Consider the following 24,390-nt stretch of genomic DNA (forward strand, 5'->3'; position numbering starts at 1 on the left):
AACTGGCATTAATTCACTTTTATGCGCAGGCAGCTATTTGCATGGCAGTAAAGTTGGCATAAAAATCACCGGCGAGTGGAATAAATATCACCTCCCCGTCCCCTATGTGCTTTTGGATACAATGAGGGAAGTGATTTATTTAATTTCTAAAAATTGCCGCTAGTAAAATTTGGTCATGATATCTAAACTGACCTTGGGGTGTTTTGTTACATGAAAGATGCTATGTAAATGTAAGTTGTTGTTTCACTTGCAGGGTTCTTCTGCAGATGCCGTTCTCTGGATCAATGACATGCATGATTACAATAAGCATTCTGTGAAAACAGCATGATGCTGAAGCAGTTAGGGTTGTTGGAAAGCTCTACTTACACACTTGTCTTCAGATCCTGTGGCCAGAAATCTCCCGCAGGCGCTCAGGGTAATCCCGCACGGTTGGCAACGGTTGTGGTGCCCTTCGTATCGGCGCACAGATCTGAAAGAACATCACTTACTGTCAGTGGATTGCACTAGTTTGACAAATATTTCTCTCTTTGATTACGTTTGTCCTTTTGCTCTGTTGAGAGCTCGTTTTTCTCGTTAATTAGAACACCGAAACTTTTCCTGAGAGGTGATTACCAGAAAGGCTAAGAAGTGGATTTTACAGCCTAGCAAGCTTGTGTCCCCCTATAAACACTTTGCAATTTCTTTGACTAAGGAGGTACTCCCTCCCCTCCCCTCCTTCTACAGCAGCATGCTCACAGTTGAGCAACCTCAGGCTCATTGTAAGCCATTCCACCGGCGATCTGCAAATTTTTTTAATGCTCCTCTCCATTTTGCAAAATAAAAAAAAAGACTTGCATTTATATAGCACCTTCCATGACTTCAGAACGTCCCAAAGTGCTTTACAGCCAATGAAGTACTTTTGAAGAGTAGTCACTGTTGCAATGTAGGAAACATGGCAGCCAATTGCGCACAGCAAGCTCCCACAAACAGCAGTGTGATAATGACCAGATAATCTGTTTTTTTGTTATGTCAGCTGAGGGATAAATATTCTCATAAAAGCTGAAATGTAAGGTACTCATGCATGGTAGGCACAGAAAATAAATGTCCTCTCCATGAAAACAAGAGAATGCTGGAAATAGCTCCGTCAGCATTTGAAAAGAGAAAAGGTGGGCTAAGACCTGGCAAGGGTTAACAATGAAAAAAGCTGAATGATACACAAAGACATTAGTATCTGTAGCCCTGAAATTCCTGGGTTGGGGGAAATGCGTATGTTAGCATTTGCACCTTTGCAGGGCCAGGAATTTCTGATAGGGGCGATTTATGCCAAAGTTCCGCTAGAGAAGCTCCCGGGTGTAAATTCCCTAAAGATTCAGGGTGCGCTGCAGAAGTGCCCTCTCGGTGGCAGTCACATGCAAATGGCAGAGGTGGGATGGGATGATGTCGCCCATTCTAAATTGTGGTACTTCCACCTTCCCATCAGTCCCTGAGAATGTGCAACACCGTGTAACCAGTTGGCCAGGACCTGTCCATCAAGGCAGAAATACTTGATTAAAGAGACATCACTCAGTGAGCTTGCTTGTGGAGACTTTTGGCCATATCTTCGGACTTACTGCAGGTATTGCAAAAAAGGAATTGATTCTGTAAAAATGAGCAGAATTCAAAATAGATAATCATCAGACCCTGATGGCATGCACCACAGGCTATTGAAGGAAATCAGAGGGGAGATAACACAGGCTCTGACCACAAGTTTTCAGTCATCCTTAGATATGGAAATTGTGCTCTGGGACTGGAGAGTAGCCAATTAATACCTGTGTTCAAGAAAGGAGTGAAGGTTAAACAGGATAAGTAGCGACTAGTTAGTCTAACGTCAGTTCTGGACAAACTTTGAGGATCCATGGGGTGGAAATTTGTTTCGGCTTAGAACATAAGACGTAGGAGCAGGAGTCCCTTGAGCCCTATGTACCTGCACCACCTGCATACAGGACCAGAATTTCAGCCCCAGTATTACTAAATTGCATCGGAGCATGTCAAATCATTTTACATTACCAGGAACACAAATACTTATCCAATCACACGCTAACAGACATAAATAGAGACCAGGAAAATATCTTTTACCACACAATGAAAGAAAATATCCATAAAATATTAAGAAACATTTGTTTTTCCTTACTAAACAAATATCTGTTGCTCAGACAATGCTGTGCTTTTGTGTGGTTTCAAAATTGGTTGTGTGTCTAACTGTTATGATGAAAAACACCCGTAAGTCAAAGGCCCATTTTCTAACTGTATCATGAAAGTGTTGTCAAAGAAGTTCGTTAACAAGCACTTCATATTTAAGATACTCTCATAGATTGGCTTACACACTCAATTAAGAACATAAGAACATAAGACGTAGGAGCAGGAGTAGGTCATTTGGCCCCTCGAGCCTGCTCCACCATTCAATAAGATCATGGCTGATCTGATCTTGGCCTCAACTCCACTTCCCTACCCGCTCCCCATAACCCTTGACTCCCACTTCATTCAAAAATCTGTCCATCTCCACCTTAAATATATTCAATGACCCAGCCTCCACAGCTCTCTGGGGAAGAGAATTCCAAAGATTCACGACCCTCTGAGAGAAGAAATTCCTCCTCATTTCTGATTTAAAAGTGTTTCCCCTTATTCTGAAATTATGCCCCCTAGTTCTAGATTCCCCCACGAGGGGAAACATCCTCTCTGCATCTACCCTGTCAAGCCCCTTCAGAATCTTATATGTTTCAATAAGATCCCCTCTCATTCTTCTAAACTCCAATGAGTATAGGCCCAACCTGCTCAACCTTTCTTCATAAGACAACCCCTTCATCCCAGGAACCAACCTCGTGAACCTTCTCTGAACTGCCTCCAATGCAAGTATATCCTTCCTTAAATAAGGAGACCAAAACTGTACGCAGTACTCCAGGTGTGGTCTCACCAACGCCCTGCACAGTTGTAACAGGTCTTCCCTACTTTTATACTCCATTTCCTTTGCAATAAAGGCCAACATTCCATTTGCCTTCCTAATTACTTGCTGTACCTGCATGCTAACTTTTTGTGATTCATGTACAAGGACCTCCAGATCCCTCTGTACCTCAGCATTTTGTAATCTCTTCCCATTTAAATAATCATTTGCTTTTTTATTTTTCCTACCAAAGTTTATTTTTCCTACATTAAACTCCATCTGCCAGATTTCTGCCCACTCACTTAGCCTATCTACAGGAAACTCTTTGGTATCCAGCACCGACGGGATTGGGATGGTGCCGGTTGATTAAAAATGCCGGATGCCGGAGAGGGTTATCTACCGAGGCTATTTTTAATAAACAAAAATTTAAAAAATCAAGAAATGTGCAGTATACAGTAATTGGGTACTCACCTACAGAATGTTGTGTTAAATGGATGGTGGAAGATGCTTGATTAAGTACAGTACTGCCAGTTGAGGGTAATCCATAACTCTTTAATGACTGCTGACAGCGCCAAGAAGCCGTGCAGTGGCAGTTTGGAGAACTACCCCCACTGACTAACTCGGCCACCGCAGGTGACTTGGACTCGGACTAGGCAACATTTCCGGTTATTGAGGTGTTGTTTTCGGAGAATGAATTTTGCTGATTAATAGAGAATTCCGGATATTTAGGTGCCGTTTAAACGAGAGTTTCCTGTATATCCCTTTGGAGATTCTTTGTGTCCTCCACACAATTTGCTTTCCCACCTATCTTTGTATCATCAGCAAATTTGGCTACATTACACTCAGTCCCTTCATCCAAGTCATAGATTGTAAATAGTTGAGGCCCCAGCACCAATTCCTGTGGCACCCCACTGGTTACAGTTTGCCAACCTGAAAATGACCTATTTATCCCTACTCTCTAAATTGGGGGAAGGCCGATTTTAATATGATATGGCAGGATCTGGCCAAAGTGGACTGGGATCAGCTACTTATAGGGAAATCCACATCAGAGCAGTGGGAGTCATTCAGAAAGGAAATAGAGAGAGTACAGCGCCAACATGTTCCCGTAAAGGTCAAGGGTGGGACCAACAGGTCCAGGGAACCCAGGATGTCAAATGATATACAAGAATGGATTAGCAAAAAAAGGGAGGCTTTTGGCAGATACAAAGGACTAAAAACAATGGAAGCCCTAGAGGAGTATAGAAAGTGCAGGGGGGTACTTAAAAAAGAAATTAGGAGAGTGAAGAGGGGGCATGAAAAAACACTGGCGGGCAAAATAAAGGAAATCCCAAGGTGTTTTATAAGTATATTAAGGGCAAGAGGATAACCAGGGAAAGAGTAGAGCCCATTAGGGACCAAAGTGGCAATCTGTGTGTAGAGTCGGAAGATGTAGGTGAGGTTGTAAATGAATATTTTGCATCTGTGTTCACTATGGAGAAGGACAATGTAGGCATAGAAATCAGGCAGGGGGATTGTGATATACTTGAACAAATTAGTATTGAGAGGGAGGAGGTACTAGCGGTTTTAGCAGGCTTAAAAGTGGATAAATCCCCAAGCCCAGATGAGATGTATCCCAGGCTGCTGTGTGAGGCAAGGGAGGAGATTGCAGGGGCTCTGACATAAATTTTCAGAACCTCTCTGGCCACAGGGGAGGTGCCAGAGGACTGGAGAACAGCTAACGCAGTACCATTGTTCAAGAAGGGTAGTAGGGATAAACCAGGGAATTACAGGCCAGTGAGCCTAACATCAGTGGTAGGGAAATAATTGAAAAAAATTCTGAGGGACAGAATTAATCTCCACTTGGAGAGGCAAGGATTAATCAAGGATAGTCAACATGGCTTTGTCAGGGGGAGATCACGTCTAACCAATATGATTGAATTTTTCAAGGGGGTGACTAGGTATGTGGATGGGGGTAGTGCAGTTGATGTAGTCTACATGGACTTCAGTAAGGCTTTTGACAAAGTCCCACATGGGAGACTGGTCAAGAAGGTAAGAGCCCATGAGATCCAGGGCAATTTGGCACATTGGATCCAAAATTGGCTTAGTGGCAGGAGGCAGAGGGTGATGGTCGAAGGTTGCTTTTGTGACTGGAAGCCTGTGTCCAGTGGTGTACCACAGGGATCGGTGCTGGGTCCTTTGCTGTTTGTAGTGTACATTAATGATTTAGATATGAATGTAGGAGGTATGATCAGTAAGTTCGCAGATGACACGAAAATTGTTGGAGTGGTAAATAGCGAGGAGGGAAGCCTCAGGCTACAGGATGATATAGACGGATTGGTTAGATGGGCAGAACAGTGGCAAATGGAATTTAACCCTGAAAAGTGTGAGGTGATGCATTTTGGGAGGACTAACAAGGCAAGGGAATACACAATGAATGGTAGGACCCTAGGAAGGACAGAGGATCAGAGGGACCTTGGTGTGCATGTACACAGATCCCTGAAGGCAGCAGGACAGGTAGATAAGGTGGTTAAAAAGGCATATGGGATACTTGCCTTCATTAGCCGAGGCATAGAATATAAGAGCAGGGAGGTTACGATGGAGCTGTACAAAACGCTAGTTAGGCCACAGCTGGAATACTGTGTGCAGTTCTGGTCGCCACACTATAGGAAGGATGTGATTGCATTGGAGAGGGTGCAGAGGAGATTCACCAGGATGTTACCTGGGCTGGAGCGTTTCAGCTATGAAGAGAGACTGGACAGGCTGGGATTGTTTTCCTTAGAGCAGAAAAGGCTGAGGGAGGACCTGATTGAGGTGTACAAAATTATGAGGGGCATAGATAGGGTAGATAGAAAGGAACATTTCCCCTTAGTAGAGGGGTCAATAACCAGGTGGCATAGTTTAAAGGTAAGGGGCAGGAGGTTTAGTGGGGATTTGAGGAAAAACTTTTTCGCCCAGAGGGTAGTTGGAATCTGGAACTCACTGCCTGAAAGGGTGGTAGAGGCAGGAACCCTCACAACATTCAAGAAGCATTTAGATGAGCACTTGAAATGCCATAGCATACAAGGCTACGGACCAAGTGCTGGAAAATGGGATTAGAATAGACAGGGCTTGATGGCCGCGCGGACACGATGGGCCGAAGGGCTTCTTTCTGTGCTGTATAACTCTATGACTCTGTTTTCTGTTAGTTAGTCAATCCTCTATCCATGCTAATATATTACCCCCAACCCCGTGAGCTCTTATCTTGTGCAGTAACCTTTTATGTGGCACCTTAGTGAATGCCTTCTGGAAATCCAAATACACGACATCTACTGGTTCCCCTTTATCCACCCTGCTTGTTACATCCTCAAAGAATTCCAGCAAATTTGTCAAACATGATTTCCCTTTCATAAAACCATGCTGACTCTGCTTGACTATATTATGATTTTCTAAATGTCCTGCTATCACTTCCTTAATGATGGACTCCAGCATTTTCCCAATGACAGATGTTAGGCTAACTGGTCGTTAGTTGCCTGCTTTCTGTCTCCCTCCTTTCTTAAATAGGAGCGTTACATTTGTGGTTTTCCAGTCCGCTGGGACCTCTCCAGAATCCAGGGAATTTTGGTAGATTACAACCAATGCATCCACTATCTCTGCAGCCATCTCTTTTAAGACTCTAGGGGGGTGATTTTCTGAATGGGAAGCTTTTGGAAGTGGGACTTCCACTTGCCGGGTTTCAGTCCCGCCTCCATCAGCTTCTGGCCAACCAGCAGATTTTTCCCTGATTGACCTTGTTAAGCCCGCCCGGCAGGCTTAGCAGGCCAATTGGGGCGAAGCCAGTTGCAGACCACGTCAACGTGTGACGTGTCATCTGTCAAGAACTTTTGAAAGAAGAAATGTCATCGTTTGACAGCTCTGTGAAGCTGTCAAACAGTGACAGTCTGTGTAGTTTGATGAGTGCTTGTGTTCAGGACTCATCAAACCTTTCTACTTTGCAGAAATCAGCTGGCTGTTGGATCGGAGGATGCAGCAGCCAGTCTGTGATCTCTACAATGCAGATGTCGGGGACTCCGGCTCCACAGCGGCTGAAGGCTGTAGGAAGAAACAACGGTAAGTTAACATTTTCTAACACTTTACACTCACCTCACATACTTACCGTCCACTCTTGCACCCATCACTCACCTCTACATCGCACTTTCAGACCCCTCCAACCCCCGCAGACCCACTGCTCACCTCCTACACCCTAGCGTGGTTCCCCCAGGTCGGGAAGCCTGCACTTTGGGACAAAAATGGGGATAATCCTATTTTCTGTCTGTTATCTACCTGTTAACAGGCAGTTAATAGGCTTTAATCCCTTTCCGCCTCCAAGGAGACGGGACCCAGGGCGGGACGGCTTCCCGCCTCCTGGCAAGAGAGCACGGAGGCGGGTTGGGGGCGGGTTTGCCACCCGCCCCCAAATTCTGCCACTTTTCCGGCAGTCCCGCCTCCATACCCACCTCATCTGGGCTGTGAAAATCGCCCCCTAGGATGCAGGCCATCGGGTCCAGGGGACTTTAGTCCCGTTAGTTTGCCTAGTACTTTCTCTCTAGTGATAGTGATTGTTTTAAGTTCCCCCCCCCACCCCAATAGCCCCTTGATTATCCATTATTGGGATGCTTTTAGTGTCTTCTACCATGAAGACCGATACAAAATATTTGTTCAAAGTCTCCGTTATGTCCCTGTTTCCCATGATTAATTCCCCAGACTCATCCTCTAGGGGACCAACGTTTACTTTAGCTACTCTCTTCCTTTTTATATACCTGTAGAAGCTCTTACTGTCTGTTTTTATATTTTTCTTGCTAGCTTACTCTCATAAGCTATCTTCTCTCGCTTTATCATTTTTTTAGTCGTCCTTTGCTGGTTTTTTAAAATGTTCCAATCCTCTGGCTTTTCACTATTCTTCGCAACATTGTATGCTTTTGTTTTCAATTTGATACCATCCTTTACTTCCATAGTTAGCCACAGATGGTTCATCCTTCTCTTAGAGTCTTTCTTTCTCACTGGTTTATTTTCAGGCCTGAAATTGGCAATGTGCTAGGTGTGTTAGAGGCCTACGGCTCAACGGAAATTCGGCCACAGGCCTCATCAGCATATTGCCGGTGAGCTGCGGACACCAACTGGCCGTCCAGAAGCAGCTCGCCGGTTCCACGGGGACGAAGGTGAGCCAGCTGCCTCCCCAGCAGCAGCCCTCAGGTAGGTCTGGGGGGTGAGAGAAAGGCGAGGCACTCGAAAGGGAGGTCGGGAAGGAGGGAGGGGAGCGATCAGGAGGTAGGGAGGGGGGCGCAAATGGGAGGGAGGGGACGATCAGGGAGGAGGGAGGGAGCGATCAGGAAGGAGGGAGGGTGGGAGGAGGTTAGGAGGGAGGGAGGCGATCGTGAGGTAGGGAAGGGGGTGATTGGGAGTGAGGGCGATCGGGAGTGAGGGGAGTGATAGGGAGGAAAAACGATCAGGAGGGGGCCGAGCAGGGACCGGCCGCAATCTTCAGAAATGCTGTAGAGCCGGGAGGAGCGGCCCTGCTCCTCCTGGCTCCACATTCAAGTAAAAGCTACCTTTTTGGTGACGGCCTCTTCAAGACCTGTGGTGTCCATATACATTTTTATGTCTGCCTTCTTCTGATGTTCAGTTAACTTGTAATTGTGCACGTGTCATTAAATCATTGAGAATGTTTTATAGCAGGGGACATCTAACTTGAGCCCTGATAATTGGGTCTTCAAAACCAAGGTAACACAATCCTTTTGTGCTTATATTTCTTAGTTTTCCAGGTTAGCACGCATGTCCGTGTCAGCTATGAAGAGTATGCATGTGTACAAAGGTGCCTACACTTAGCTTGGCACCTCTTATGATATCACTGAGCTTTTTTTCTCATTTTCTCCCAGTTATAGTGGACCTGGAAGACTGCATTCACTCACTCAGCAACCTGCATCCAAGTCTGTTCTTCAGCACCATATAGACCAGCCTGCTTTGCTGCACTTCCTGCAGCAACACCTCCAAGGTATCTGAAGGCAGGGATCTTTTACGCATGTAACACTTCCAAATCAGTCGCTCCCTTCCGCTGAACAATCACAGGTAACTTCCTCTTTAAGGGTGAGCAGTCGTCCTTTAAGAGCTGCTGACTCATCCAAATTTGTGACTTGCAGCCAACCAGCTGGCAGGCCTGCTCACCTATGCACATTTACCATGTGCAGGGAATCTGTTCAAATAAAGGGGAGGGACAACATTTGGAGAGGCTGGATCTCGCTGCTGCCAGCATTGGCATGCCGGCACTGTGTGTGAGTGCAGTCCCAATTTTGCCAGACTCTGAAAATCGGGGCTTAATAGTTGTTCAAAATTGTGTTCTCTCTGGGGCGCAGTCGGAGAGCTATCATTAGCGAGGCAAGAGTCCAGTTATGGATTTACTTATAATTGGTTAAAAAGATTTACGTTTATATAATGTCTCTCAGAAATGTCTCAAAGTGCTTTACATACAATTAACTACTTTGAACAGCTGTTGTTATGTAGGAAAAATCACTGGTCTTAAAAAAAAAAGTTTTAAAACTTTTTCTCATGCGGCCTAGACTTCATACTGAGCTGGACAACCCACCTTCCCCTTTCTGTCACGATATCTCTCAATTCAGCTATTAAAATGACTGAAAACTACTGGTGGAAAATTAAAATTGTAAATTACTGCTTTCAGCATGAGGCCTGGCAAATAACAGCAACAGAGACTTTGGCCATTCTCTGCCAGCAGTAACTCTTACCTTGTGCCAATTGGATAATTTCCCTCTCACCCAACCAAAGACTTTAACCACATTATAGGGTGGAAATTCCTTTAGGCCCATTTTCAGGCCTGAAATGGGCGCCGTGCACAAAACACGCTCCACAACCCGGAGCCCCGAAATTGGGCCTACTTGAGCAAGCTGCCGCCTCCTGTCGCGCCTCCAAATCCTGTCCAATTTCGGCGAGGGGGCCTAAAACAGGCGTTAAGCCCCTCACTTACATAGGCAAGGGGCCTAATGGTTGTTTTAGGCGTCCACTAGGGACGTCTGAAAAATGGCCTGGTCCTCATATTGGGTTTGACGTCTTTCAGGCGTACTTTGGGTGAGGGATTTTTAAAAGGCAATGTTACTTCAGGTCAGCTGTGGTCCAGTTGGTAGCACCCTCGCCTCTGAGTCAGAAGGGTTGTGGGTTCAAGTCCCACTCCAGCGACTTGAGCACACTAGACACTTCAGTGCAGTACTGAGGGAGCACTGCACTGTCGGAGGTGCCGCCATTCAGATGAGACGTTAAACCGAGGCCCCGCCTGCTCTCTCAGGTGGACATAAAAGATCCCACGGCACTATTTCGAAGAAGGGCAGAGGAGTTATCCCTGGTGTCCTGGCCAATATTTATCCCTCAATCAACATCACTAACACAGATTATCTGGTCATTATCACATTGCTGTTTGTGGGAGCTTGCTGTGTGCAAATTGGCTGCCGCGTTTCCTACTTTACAACAGTGACTACACGTCAAAAAGTACTTCATTGGCTGTAAAGTACACATCAAAAAGTACTTCATTTGAGACGTCCGGTGGTCGTGAAAGGCGCTATATAAATGCAAGTCCTTTTTTCTTCAGGTTCAAATTACCAAATGGCAAACTTAGGACTGACATGTGTAAGTTCTTCATACAAAAAGTGATCACCACATAGAATAGAACATAAGAACTAGGAGCAGGAATAGGCCACTCGGCCCCTCGAGCCTGCTCCGCCATTCAATAAGATCATGGCTGATCTTGGGCTCAAAGCCACTTCCCTGCCCGCTCCCCATAACCCCTGATCTTGCAAAAATCTGTCTATCTCCACCTTAAATGTATTTAATGACCCGGCCTCCACAGCTCTCTGGGGCAGAGAATTCCAGAGATTTACCACCCTCTGAGAGAAGAAATTCCTCCTCATTTCAGTTCTAAAAGGGCGACCCTTTATTCTAAAACTGTGCCCCCACGTTCTAGATTTCCCCACGAGGGGAAACATCCTCTCTGCATCTACCTTGTCGAGCCCCCTCAGTATCTTATACGTTTCAATAAGATCACCTCTCATTCTTCTAAATTCCAATGAGTATAGGCCCAACCTGCTCAACCTTTCCTCATAAGTCAACCCCCTCATCTCTGGAATTAACCTAGTGAATCGTCTCTGAACTGCCTCCAATGTAAGTATATTCTTCCTTAAATAAGTAGACCAAAACTGTACGCAGTACTCAAGGTGTGGTCTCACCAATACCCTGTACAGTTGTAGCAGGACTTCCCTGCTTTTATACTCCAACCCCTTTGAAATAAAGGCCAACATTCCATTTGCCTTTTTGATTACTTGCTGTACCTGCATGATAACTTTTTGTATTTCATGCACAAGGACCCCCAGGTCCCTCTGAACTGTAGCATTTTGTAATCTCTCTCCCCATTTAAATAATAATTTGCTTTTTTATTTTTCCTGCCAAAGTGGACAACCTCGCACTTTCCCACATTATACTCCATCTGCCAAATGTTTGCCCACTCACTTAGCCTGTCTATATTCCTTTGCAGGTTTTTTGAGTCCTCTGCACAACTTGCTTTCCCACCCATCTTTGTATCATCTGCAAACTTGGCTACATTACACTCGGTCCCTTCATCCAAGTCATTAATGTAGATTGTAAATAGTTGAGGCCCCAGCACCGATCCCTGTGGCACCCCACTAGTTACCGTTTGCCAACCGGAAAATTACCCATTTATCCCGACTCTCTGCTTTCTGTTAGTTAGCCAATTCTCTATCCTATTACCCCCAATTCCGTGAGCTCTTAGAAAGGATCGGGGAGGCATAAGCCCTGGAGTTATTTGAGGCATTCGGATTCTGGGATGCAAAGGGTGCAGATTTTTCTAAACGAGCCAAGGTGGGCTGAAGGATCTTTCTCATCTGTGTTTATCTTGTGTTTCTGTGATAGTCTCTTCAGGCATGCAATCGACTTACATAGTGTTGGACTAATAGATGATTTAGATAGGGCTGAGCCAATGCGTGGGGTTTCCCGAGTATGAAATGTATTTGGGGCAACAGCCTTAATCAGCTAATCAGCTCTCAAGAGAAAAAATAAACAGCATTTTACGGGAAACATAAACATTCTCAAGTAAATCCCAATCCTGCTAGAGACATTAGCTACATTTTTCAACTTGCGGGATTATAGTGTAATTATATGGGATTGTGCCTGGCGTTGCCCTCCAGCATTGATCCCAATAACTGACAATTAAATCACCTGTCCTTTAACCAAATGTAGAGTGCAAAAGCACTCAGAGGTTTTGTGTAAAAAATAAGGGCCTCGATTTTGCTGACCTCGGTGGATCCCGATCCCGCTGCTGTCTCCATCCCGGCCTCTGAAATGAATTTCCCTAGATTGGGCTTGTTAAGCCTGCCCAGCGCGTTTGCCGGCCAATTAGAGGAAGCGGGTCTGGTGACGTCATTTGATGACGCGTCATCAGCCAGTTTCCTTAAAGGGACCATGGCCAACTTTATTTTGACATTTGTGCTGTCAGTGTTCTATAGCATTGAGGTGCTGCAAACACTGACAAGCACTGCACAGAGGTGCGGGGGTGCACCCAGGCTCTCCCATGACTCCCTCCATATACTTATTGGAGGGAGTCACAGCACACAGGGAGGTTCTCTTCCCTTCCCATGGACAGAAGAGACCTCCCCAGGAGATCAACAAAGCCTGGTTGCACATTGCAGAGGAGGGCACAAGCAGGGACGTGGCTAGTGAGATGGGGATGTGATAATGTAGATAGGGAGGGATGGGTGGAGGTGCAAGGAAAGTTGGTGTGAGTAAGGATGTGTAGGAGTAGGGCAGGAGGACCTGGGTGCAGTGCTGCAAACGTTTCAATGATCTCAATAGATCACGAAACATTAGGACAAAGCCACACTCAACCTCATCCTGCTGTGCCACTCATCACATCCCCATCACTCTGCCTTCCCTACCCTACTCCTGCACATCCTTACTCACACCAACTCACCTTGCACCTCCACCCATCCCTCTCTATCTACTTTATCACTTCTCCATCTCACTAGCCACCCCTCACACTCACCCTCATCCTAGTGCAATCATACCAATTAACAACACACAAGGGTAGGCACTTGGGTGTTTTATGCAATGTTCATTTAAAGTTTCTGTTAATGTAGTGTCAAACATTGAAACCTTTATTTTCAATACTTTGCGTTCTTGGACAAATTTGTGTGCACCTTTGGAAGTGGCTTAGTGAGTTGCAGTGAATGGTGAGACATAACGGTACCCTCCGCAATGGTGATGCTTTATGGTGTTGGTGTGGGTGGTGGCAACCTGGCACATCATCTGGCAGCCAGGGTGTAGAGTCAAATGAAGTAAATCTGGCCATGGTGAGGCCATACCTGGCCTCCCGGGCAGCAATGTGGTAGGGTGCTGATGCCCTCTGTCCTGTGCAACATCAGGTGATTACAGAGAAGGTTGGTGTTGTTGTTGATGCTGTTGGTGTGCCTGGTACTACTGGTGTTGGGGCTGATCATGCTGATGGAATAGATGGCAGGTGAAGTAGATGACAGAAGCAATCTGTCAAAGGTGAGAGAGGTAATGAGGTCAGACTGGATGGAGACTTGTGTAAAGGCTTGCAGCATGGTGAATCTTTTGTGGAAATTCAGTGAGGAAGAGTTTGTGGCTGAGGGAAGATGTCTCTATAAGGTGGGAGCTTTTACTGTACATCTGAAGCTGTCAACTTAACAGCTGATTCAATGGCCACTGAACTCCCGCCTCAGCTTGACAGACGTGGTCCATGACCAGCGTGGACCCAGTGGGCGAGCTGTCAAATGCAGAAGGTGAGCTGGAATTTATTCTTAAGTGGCTGTAAACAAGTCACTAACAACCTGAATTGGGTCCCCCGCTGTGAACCCGCTGCTGCATGTTGGGTCTGCTCAGCACTGACAGACCCGACATTGGGGAAAGGTGCGTGGTGGTGGGTTCACAGCGGGGTCTCAACTCGCTGGGGAAAAAAAACACTTTCCCACCCGACCTGCCACCGATCGCGCCCGCTGACCCCCTGCAAAATCCAGCCCATGATTTCTGTGAGTAAAAGGAGAATTTTGTTAATACAATTTTATTATATTTATATAAAAGCATTTTAAACAGGAAGTAGATAGAGATTCACACTTTGACAGAACAGGTAATAATACCCCTTGTGACAGGATGTTTCATGTCAAGTGGAAGAAAACACAGGCCATAGCTGTGCACACTGAGAATATCTATCAGTTTAGAACTGGTGATAGTTCTGATGTAGTGCACATCACAAGCAGCTCTGCCCCCAGCTGAAGAACTCGTCTTGGTGACATGAGTGACTCCTGTAGGAAGATAAAGTAGGAAAAACTAGAGAGATAAAAATAACATTTGTAAACAAACAGTTAGGGGTACTGAATATTAGTGAATTGAATGAAAATAGCTATGTTAAAATTGTTCCGAATGATGCAAACAAACCTATCTGGATGTAAAAGCACACCAAGCCATGATGTGTCGGCTGCTTGGCCAGTGTCAGAGAATGTTAAATGCAGCTGGTTTCTGTTTGTTAATAATAGTGACAAGCTCATAAAACCAACCCTACATTGTGCGATACTATCATGCGAGAGTTTTAATGGGCTGAAATTTTTTTTTTATATTCGTTCCTGGGATGTGGGCGTTGCTGGCAAGGTCAGCATTTATTGCCCATCCCTAATTGCCCTTGAGAAGGTGGTGGTGAGCCGCCTTCTTCAACTGCTGCAGTCCGTGTGGTGAAAGTACTTCCACGGTGCTGTTAGGGAGGGAGTTCCAGGATTTTGGCCCAGCAACGATGAAGGAACGGCGACATATTTCCAAGTCAGGAAGGCGTGCGACTTGGATGGGAACTTGAGGGTGATGACGTTTCCATGCGCATGCTTTGTGCATTATCTTAACAGAGGTGTTAACCTGTTTATAAATCAACAGGCTTTTACACAAACACGCTAAGTGGTCATATACTAAAAAGAAATTTTAAAAAGACTTGCATTTCTATAGCGCCTTTCACAACCTCAGGACACCCCAAAGCGCTTTACAGCCAATGAAGTATAGGCAGTCACACAGTATACTTTCAAAGCTTATGTAGATATACAGGTTAGTTAAAACAAGGCTAGTAATCAATCACTAAATTGTATTAAAGGAAAAATAAGGATGAATACCATTTTTCTTGCTGTCTTAAAATTGTACATGTTACAGAGTCGCAATTTGACAATCTCTGTTACAACATTCCAGACCAATAATATAGTACTGTAGTTTGAACGATCAATGGAATTGTTGTGTCTGAAAAGTGCATGGCAATTTATACAAATGGTGTAGGTGGGGAAGGCCCCGTAGAAATAAAATTCACATTCCCACTGGCATCACAACAGTAAAGTTAGATCATCGGTTTCCTCCAATTAAAAAAAGGCAAACAAACTACAAAAAAACTCTTCATTGAAAACATAATTTATGTAAAACAAATAAAATCTGTCATGACCAGGAGTCAGATGCGATACATATCCCCACTCAGAGACTGGCCGTAACTCAGTTGCAGCAGTCAGTTTCAGTTCTGGAGACACTTGTCATATCCGCCCATTTACCAATGCGCATCCTCTATGCAAAAGTCTTTTACAGAAAGCAGGGCTGTTTTTAACTGAATCAAGAGTACATTATATACATCTATACTGTAATGCACAGCTTTGATCAGTCAAGGGGGTTATAACTTAGAAGAACACTAACAGGACTGCTTGGTAAAGTCGTCATAAATCACTAGGACCTTAAACGTGTTTATCCAAAAATGTGACAGTCAAACCATGGCAGACTGAATCAAACACTCATTACCCAGAAAAAATTATTGCGATTTCAATTATGCCTTTGTCCCTTTGGGTATAAGATTCTAGATTGATCTTTGAAAAAATTTAAATAATGCTCCCCCGATGGCTCATCAGCGTGCAGCTGAGCCATACAGTCGGAACGGTCTTTGGTTCAATTTCTGGTCTGCTCTGAGTTAGTTGGGATTGTCACAGTGGCACTACAATGGCGCTCATTACCCCTGGCTAGAAAAGGAAAATTGGTCAGCGACCTCTTCTACAAAGTGCAAGTGTGAGCATCGGGTGAGGACAGGGTCATGCTCGACTTTGATGTCCCCATGAAGAGGAGGGCATCAAATCTGCACCAACATCCACTGTCTAGGATCATAAATGTGGAATGGCCACTTAAGCAAGTTACCAGTGCGCTGGAGACTGTGTAACTGTAAACCAGCAGGATTCAATGCCTTCAAGAGAGAAGGTGGGAAGAACATGGGCAAAAAGAAAGATGACTGCTTAAGTGTTTCCTTTTTTGGTCTAATTAGATAACTATTAACTGTCCTCATTCTCCTAAAGAAGGGTAACAATACAGTAGCTGTTTCATTAGAGAACTGTCTCCTGGCCAGTTATCATTTGTGCTCTCCTTCTTGACTACAACCTAGGCATTGTGAAGAGGCATGCATGCCTCCATGACCTGAAGCCGGGAAGGTCAAAGGGTATAGGCCAGACAAATAGCAGTCATAATGAGTGAGAGCTTGGTTGCCACCCAAGCGTAATCTGACCACACTACTTAGTGGACTTGAATTTAGAGCTATGAGGAGCCCCGCTACAGCAACGTCCACTGCTGCAGAATAAGGTGAAATGTGCTGGGAGATTCTGTTTATACTTAAGTATAGCATTCTGAAACTTGCCAACTGTCTTGTCTTGGCTTGGCTTGGCTTTGGAGCCAAGGGTGGAAATGACTCAGTGCAAAACACTTTCACATATCCATTCCCGAGTAGGTTTTATCCTTCCTTGTATGAGGAGGATGTAAAAAAAATAGAAGCCCTGTGGTGATGGTCGACTGGTGAAGCAGCAGGCATGGTGATGCTGGAAGCATGGCTGCAGACCTGGTAGACGGTCTGAGATCTGGATATCGGATGTTGCAGCAAAAGCAGCATCCCTGAGTTCTGAACACCCCCATTATGGTTTGCACTGCTCCTCCTACATGGAGGTGCCTGGAAAGTAAGAGGAAAATCTCACCTGAAAATTTTACAATACACTGGCTAGACCACACTTGGAGTACTGTGTCTTCTGTTCATTACATCATGAAACAAAAGATGTGAAGGCATTGGAAAGGATATGGAGAAGTGCAACAAAATTGTAGGGGAAAACATTCTGAGATGGAGACAGAGGGAAGGTGTGGAATAGAGACATGGAACGTCGGAGTGATTTCGGAAGCATGGAGAGGAGCAACGGATCTCAGATATAGAAGGTAAATCTCTTGAGATATGGAGGGAAGGACGATCTAAGCTATATGGACAAATGATCAGAGGAGAGTCAGAGCAGGCAGGTGAAGGATCTTCAAGATACAGAATGGTTTCCCCTTTTCAGCTCTTTGGTCATGTTTTTATCCATGAAATATTGCCATTGAATGGGGGTATGACAGTGTCCATAGTTCTTACAGAATAAATGCCTATGGTAGCAAAAAAAAAGCCTATGTCAGCACTACTATCGGACCTTTGGATCAATAGTACTGCTTCAGCTTTTTAAACTTACAACCAGGTTTCTCAGTAGTCAGTCTTTACCCACAGCAATGCAAAGAATGCCACATCTGCTAAAATTTGTGCGTACAGAGGGACAAGCACAGAGCACAGAGGGATGATCTGGAATGTGGTTGCGGCAAACAAATGTAACATCAAATTTAACAGCAGCTAGCCTTGGATTTCACATCTGATAACATTAGATTAAGGGAATAAGCAGGATGCAAGTTAGCTTGAAAATCAGAACTATCCAGTACATTGCTGTCAGAGACTGTACTTAAAAACAAAGTCTGCTTTCCAGTTGGATAGTTGGCTGCAAGAAGAAATATTTATTTGATCCTACACTGTCCAGAGGACAAGCAAACGTTTTGTGATTAGCGTTAGTGAACTGACATTGGAATCTAACATTGAGCTAACAATTCCCCAGCTCCTTCTCTCCACCACTTTCCTTGACTCCATGGTCAACTCTGTGCTGTCAGGCTACCTATCTGACACCAAATCATGAATGAGTCACAATTTCCGCCAACTGGATGTTAGAACAACTGAAGTCATTACTTTGGATCCCCACCGCAAATTCCACCCACTTGCCAATGACTCCATTGCCCTTTTGAGCCAAAGCTCAGGCTAAAACAGATTGAAAGGAACCTTGTCGTCCTGTTCAACTGTGAACCCCACAACCAAGCTATCGGCAAAAATACTTGTGCTCACCAGAGTGAGGGGTTTGTAATTGGGAATGGAACTCTAGTGTCAGTATCGAATACTCCCAGACCAGGCACAGCACAACCAGATGCAGAGCAAAGCTGCCTTGCTTCTGCCCAACAATGACCCGCAACACCAAATCGATGCACCATTGAGATATGTTTTCCCAGTTGCTGCACAGCTTCCTGTAGCCTCTCTGAGTACGATTACCAATTATTGCTAGTTTTGTGCTGTATTGTCATACCCACTAGGAATTGGATTAAGACTTCCCAAACTCATTTCAAGCCCCTTACGGCAATCATAGAATGGTTACAGCACAGAAGGAGGCCATTCGGCCCGTCGAGCCCATGCCGGCTCTCTGCAAAAGCACCTCAGCTCATCCCACTCCCCCGCCCTTTCCCCGTAGCCCTGCAATTTTTTTCCTTCAGGTACTTATTCAATTCCCTTTTGAAAGCCACAGTTGAATCTGCCTCCACCACCATCTCAGGCAGTGCATTCCAGATCCTAACCACTCGCTGCGTAAAACAGTTTTTCCTCATGTCGCCTTTGGTTTTTCTGCCAATCACCTTGAATCTGTGTCCTCTGGTTCTCGACCCTTCCGCCAATGGGAACAGTTTCTCTCTATCTACTCTGTCTAGACCCCTCGTGATTTTGAACACCTCTATCAAATCTCCTCTCAACTTTCTCTGCTCTAAGGAGAACAACCCCAGCTTCTCTAGTCTATCCACGTAACTGAAGTCCTTCATCCCTGGAACTATGCTTGTAAATCTTTTCTGCACCCTCTCTAAGGCCTTCCCATCCTTCCTAAAGTGCGGTGCCCAGAATTGGACACAATACACCAGTTGAGGTAGGACTAGTGTTTTATAAAAATTCATCCTAACTTCCTTGCTTTTGTACTCTATGCCTCTATTTAGGAAGCCCAGGGACCCGTATGCTTTTCTAATCACTTTCTCAACATGCCCTGTCACCTTCAACGATTTGTGCACATATACTCCCAGGTCTCCATGTTCATGCACCCCTTTAGAGAAACAGAGGAGAGTTTCATCCCATGTCTGGCCTGGATTTTGAATCCAGGTTACAGAAGCGAGAGGCGAGTGTCTGACCCACTGCACCATGTTTTTACTTTTTTTCTCTCTCTCGCAAAATGTCTTGGGATGTTTTCTAATGTTAATGACACTATACAGATGCAGTCAGAACTTTTGAAAATACTCATTGTTATAAATATCATCATCAAGAAACTACTCATGAAATAATGCTGGACGGCCAGCTGGTGACGCCGTCCAAGGAGTATAAATACTCGGGCGTGGGCCCAGCTTGTCCAGGGACATTTTGTAAGACAAGGAACTAGTGAAGTACAACTAGACCTCCATGTTTTGAAACAAGTTGATTAAAGCCTTGCTTTATGCTCAAACCAAGTGCGTAGTGAGTTTTATTACGTCACTCATTATATATATACTATTAATGTTACAACCATCAAGAAGCTCACAATCTGGCAACCTCAAGCAGAAAAGGCAAAGCATCACACACAACAGCCTACTGAATCATGTGCTGTGGACACCATCTTCTGCAAGGCAAGAAGGAACACCAGGTTCATGTGAACCGTAGCTGACAGCATCAAAAGAAGTTACTCCATTCTTTGAAATCTGCAAGCCTGGCATATAGTAAGAACCCACTAAACTGGTCGAAGAAAAATGAGTCATTGTTTCCGAGCAATGCTGCATTAACTCAATGATTTCTTGCCAAGCCTGCCCATAGCAATACTGGCTGAGAATAGCTTATTATTTTCAAAACTGTAACAACAGTCACCAAATATCAAAACTTGTTTAGTGCCAGAAAATGTCGATTGTCTCGTATATTTGGCTCTGTATTCCAGCATGTTTTAAAAAATATGACTGGACAGTTGAGCAAAGAATTTATTGAAATTAGCTGGTCTGCAAATGGTACTTATGATTTCTTTCATTCTTTTGTACTGTAACATGAGACAATTTTAAAGACACACAAGACCTGAAAAATTCATTTTTAATGTGTTTGTTGCCAGTCCCTGGGTTGGTAATCGGTTGGGCGGTAGAGGTCAGAAAGTAGGGATAAAGGGAACATTCTCTGATTGGTGGGATGGGACAAGAGGTGTTCCCCGGGGATCTATACTGGGGCCTCAGCTTTTCACAACACAAATCAATGACTTGGATGAAGAAATAGAAAGTTGTATTTCCAAGTTTTCAGATGACAGTGTTAGGAAGCACAGTAAGTTGTGTAGATGGGAGCTGGAAGTTATAAAGGGACAATAGCAGACTCCGAGGGGTTAATTATTACTTTGTATGATACTGTAAAATGGGTGATAGCAAATCAACATCTTTCCCGATTTTTATTTCCATTGACTTCCAGAGCAAAGGCAGGTAAATGGAGTTGAGGTACAAATCAGGCATGATCTAATGGAATGGCGGAGCAAGGTCGAAGGGCTGAATGGCCTACTGTTCTTACATTCCCTTCATGCTACGTGAAGATTGTACTTACCACAAGAAGCAATTTAATATTAATCTCTGGATTAGTACAGACGGGGTCTGTATCACTTGCAAAAGACATAATACAGCTAGAGGAGGAACCATTGGTATGATTACCTTATTCTATGCAGGAATAGTGAGAGTTACTACAGCAGGATTACATAGCAATTATCTCCCCCCCCCACCACCACAATTATAAATCAATATATCCTTTCACTTGTACAAGTTTAAAAAGGGTTTCTATGGAAGAAACCTGCCGACAGCGTACGTCACCAAATCAATAAGCTAGGATGTAGTTTGTGGCTATGTTTGTCCAAATGACAATATCCTGATCTCAGCTGGGTCACTGTGGACGGGTTGCCAAGAAGGGGAAGGTTGTTCTCCAAAATGAGGGAAGCAAGGGGGGGAAAAATCTAACGGAGGTTTTGGCGACTTTTTAAACATAGAAACATAGAAGATAGCAGCAGGAGTAGGCCATTCGGCCCCTCGAGCCTGCTCCGCCATTCAATGCAATCATGGCTGGTCATCCAAACTCAGTACCCGGTCCCTGCCTTCTCCCCATACCCCTGGATCCCTTTAGCCTTAAGAAATATATCCAACTCCTTCTTGAATATATTTAATGAAGTGGCCTCTACTGCCTTCTGTGGTAGAGAATTCCACAGGTTCACCACTCAATGGGTGAAGAAATTCCTCCTCATTTCTGTCCTAAATGGCCTACCCCTTATCCTTAGACTCTGACCCCTGGTTCTGGACTCCCCTGCCATCGGGAACATCCTTCCTGCATCTAGTCTGTCTAGTCCTGTCAGAATTTTATAAGTTTCAATGAGATCCCCTCTCATTCTTCTAAACTCCAGCGAGTATAAGCCCAATCGTCCCAATCTCTCCTCATACGTCATTCCTGCCATCCCAGGTATGAGCCTGGTGAATCTTCGCTGAACTCCTTCCATGGCAAGAACATCCTTCCTCAGATAAGGTGACCAAAACTGCACACAATACTCAAGGTGTGGTCTCACCAAGGCCCTGTACAACTGCAGCAAGACATCCTTGTTCCTGTACTCAAACCCTCTCGCTACGAAGGCCAACATACCATTTGCCTTCTTAACCGCCTGCTGCACCTGCATGCTTACCTTCAGCGACTGGTGCACAAGGACGCCCAGGTCTCGTTGCACTTCTCCTTCTCCCAATCTATTGCCATTCAGATAATAATCTGCCTTGCTGTTTTTGCCACCAAAGTGGATAACCTCACATTTATACACGTTATATTGCATCTGCCATGCTTTTGCCCAATCACCCAACCTGTCCAAATCATACTGGAGTTTCTCGGCATCCTCCTCACAGCACACACGTCCACCCAGCTTTGTGTCATCTGCAAACTTGGAGATATTACATCTAGTTCCCTTGTCTAGATCATTAATATATATTGTGAATAGCTGGGGTCCAAGGACCGATCCCTGCGGTACCCCACTAGTCACTGCCTGCCACTCGGAAAAAGACCCATTTATTCCAACTCTTTGCTTTTTGTCTGCCAACCAGTTCTCTATCCAAGTCAATATCTTGCCGCCAATCCCATGTGCCTTAACTTTACACGCTAATCTCTTATGCGGGACCTTATCAAAGCCTTCTGAAAGTCCAAATACACCACATCCACTGGTTCTCCCTTATCTATTTTACCAGTTACATCCTCAAAAAATTCCAGTAGATTAGTCAAGCACGATTTACCTTTTGTAAATCCATGTTGACTTTGTCCGATCCTGTCACTGTTTTCCAAGTGCTCTCCTATTACATCTTTTATAATGGACTCTAGCATTTCCCCACTACCGATGTCAGGCTTACCGGTCTGTAATTCCCCGTTTTCTCTCTACCACCCTTTTTGAATAGTGGGGTAACATTAGCTACCCTCCAATCCATGGGTACTGTTCCAGATTCCATCGAATGTTGGAAGATGATTAGCAATGCATCTACTATTTCTAGGGCCACTTCCTTAAGTACCCTAGGATGTAGATTATCAGGCCCTGGGGATTTACCGGCCTTCAATCCCATCAATTTCCCTAACACCATTTCCCTACAAATACTGATTTCTTTCAGTTCCTCCCTTTCATCAGATCCTATGTTCCCTGACATCTCTGGGTGGTTATTTGTGTCCTCCTTTGTGAAGACAGAACCAAAATATTAATTTAATTGGTCTGCCATTTCTTTGTTCCCCATTATAAATTCCCCTGATTCTGACTGCAAGGGACCTACGCTTGACTTCACCAATCTTTTTCTCTTCACATATCTATAAAAGCTTTTACAGTCAGTTTTTATGTTCCCTGCAAGCTTACTCTCATATTCTATTTTCCCTTTCTTAATTAATCCCTTTGTCCTCCTTTGTTGAATCCTAAACTGCTCCCAATCCTCAGGTTTACTGCTTTTTCTGGCCAATTTATATGTCCTCTCCTTGGATCTTATGTTATCCCTAATTTCCCTCGTTAGCCACGGTTGAGTCACCTTTTTTGTTTTATTTTTATGCCAAACTGGGATGAACAAATTCTGCAGTTCATCCATGCGGTCTTTGAATGTTTGCCATTGCCTATCCACCGTCAACCCTTTGAGTGACATTCCCCAATCAATCCTACCCAACTCGCGCCTCAGACCATCGTAGTTTCCTTTATTTAAATTTAGGACCCTAGTCTCTGAGTCGACTACTTCATTCTCCATCTTAATGAAGAATTCGATCATATTATGATTGCTCCGACCCAAGGGGCCTCGTACAACAAGATTGCTAATTAATCCTTTCTCGTTACATAATACCCAGTCTAAGATGGCCTGATCTCTAGTTGGTTCCTCGACATATTGGTCCAGGAAACCATCCCTTAAACACTCCAGGAATTCCTCCTCCACAGTATTGTTACTAATTTGGTTAGCCCAATCTATATGTAGATTAAAGTCACCCATGATGACTGCTGTGCCCTTATTGCACGCTTCTCTAATTTCCCTTTTAATGCCATCCCCAACCTCCGCATTACTGTTTGGAGGTCTATATACCACTCCCACTAACGTTTTCTGCCCCTTGGTATTTCTCAGTTCTACCCATACAGATTCCACATCATCAGAGCTAATATCCTTCCTTACAATTGTGTTAATCCCTTCTTTAACCAGCAATGCTACCCCACCTCCCTTTCCTTTTTGCCTATCTTTCCTGAATATTGAATACCCCTGGATGTTGAGTTCCCAGCCTTGGCCACCCTGGAGCCATGTTTCCGTAATCCCAATCAAATCATATTCGTTTACCTCTATTTGCGCAGCTAATTCATCCACCTTTTTATTACACCACCTTCAGCTGCTGGAAACTGGCGTTTCCTACATTACAACAGTGACTACACTTCAAATGTACTTTTATTGGCTGTAAAGCGCTTTGGAACATCCGGTGGTCGTGAAAGGCGCTATATAAGTGCAAGTCTTTCTTTTTCTTTGGTAAATCTCTCCATATTTTGGAACTGGCATTAAGCCTCCATCTGCACTCACCTTTCTTAGTGGGCAGTCATGGAGCAACACTTGCAGATATGGAACATTTTACAGTAATCGTCAAACACATGGTGCAGATTCTGAAAAGGCTATTTCCAAAAATAGGGAAAATTCAATAATGAAAAGTTCTGTGGTTGCCACAGTTTCCGTAATCTGAAGATGACGTCGTGTAATTTCACCACAATCTCTTGTTTTTGCAAAAGGTTTAAAGATTAAGAAAGAGACCAACAAAGAGCTAGTTTAACATCTCA

The 24,390-nt window shown here is 44.5% G+C and overlaps 1 protein-coding gene across 2 annotated transcripts in view; it reads right to left on the reverse strand.

The window, feature by feature from the left end:
* Nucleotides 1–24,390, reverse strand: part of wdr27 (WD repeat domain 27) — a 608,079-nt gene that overhangs the window by 327,206 nt on the left and 256,483 nt on the right. For both annotated transcript variants that reach the window (XM_085979531.1, XM_085979524.1), the window contains exon 23: nt 367–469. In XM_085979531.1, coding sequence (XP_085835657.1) covers nt 367–469 — 103 coding nt within the window. The remainder of the gene's footprint in view (nt 1–366; nt 470–24,390) is intronic.

Source organism: Somniosus microcephalus, chromosome 3, assembly GCF_052327205.1.
Source record: "Somniosus microcephalus isolate GS21.2 chromosome 3, FLI_Smic_1.0, whole genome shotgun sequence".
Taxonomy (NCBI): Eukaryota; Metazoa; Chordata; class Chondrichthyes; order Squaliformes; family Somniosidae; genus Somniosus; species Somniosus microcephalus.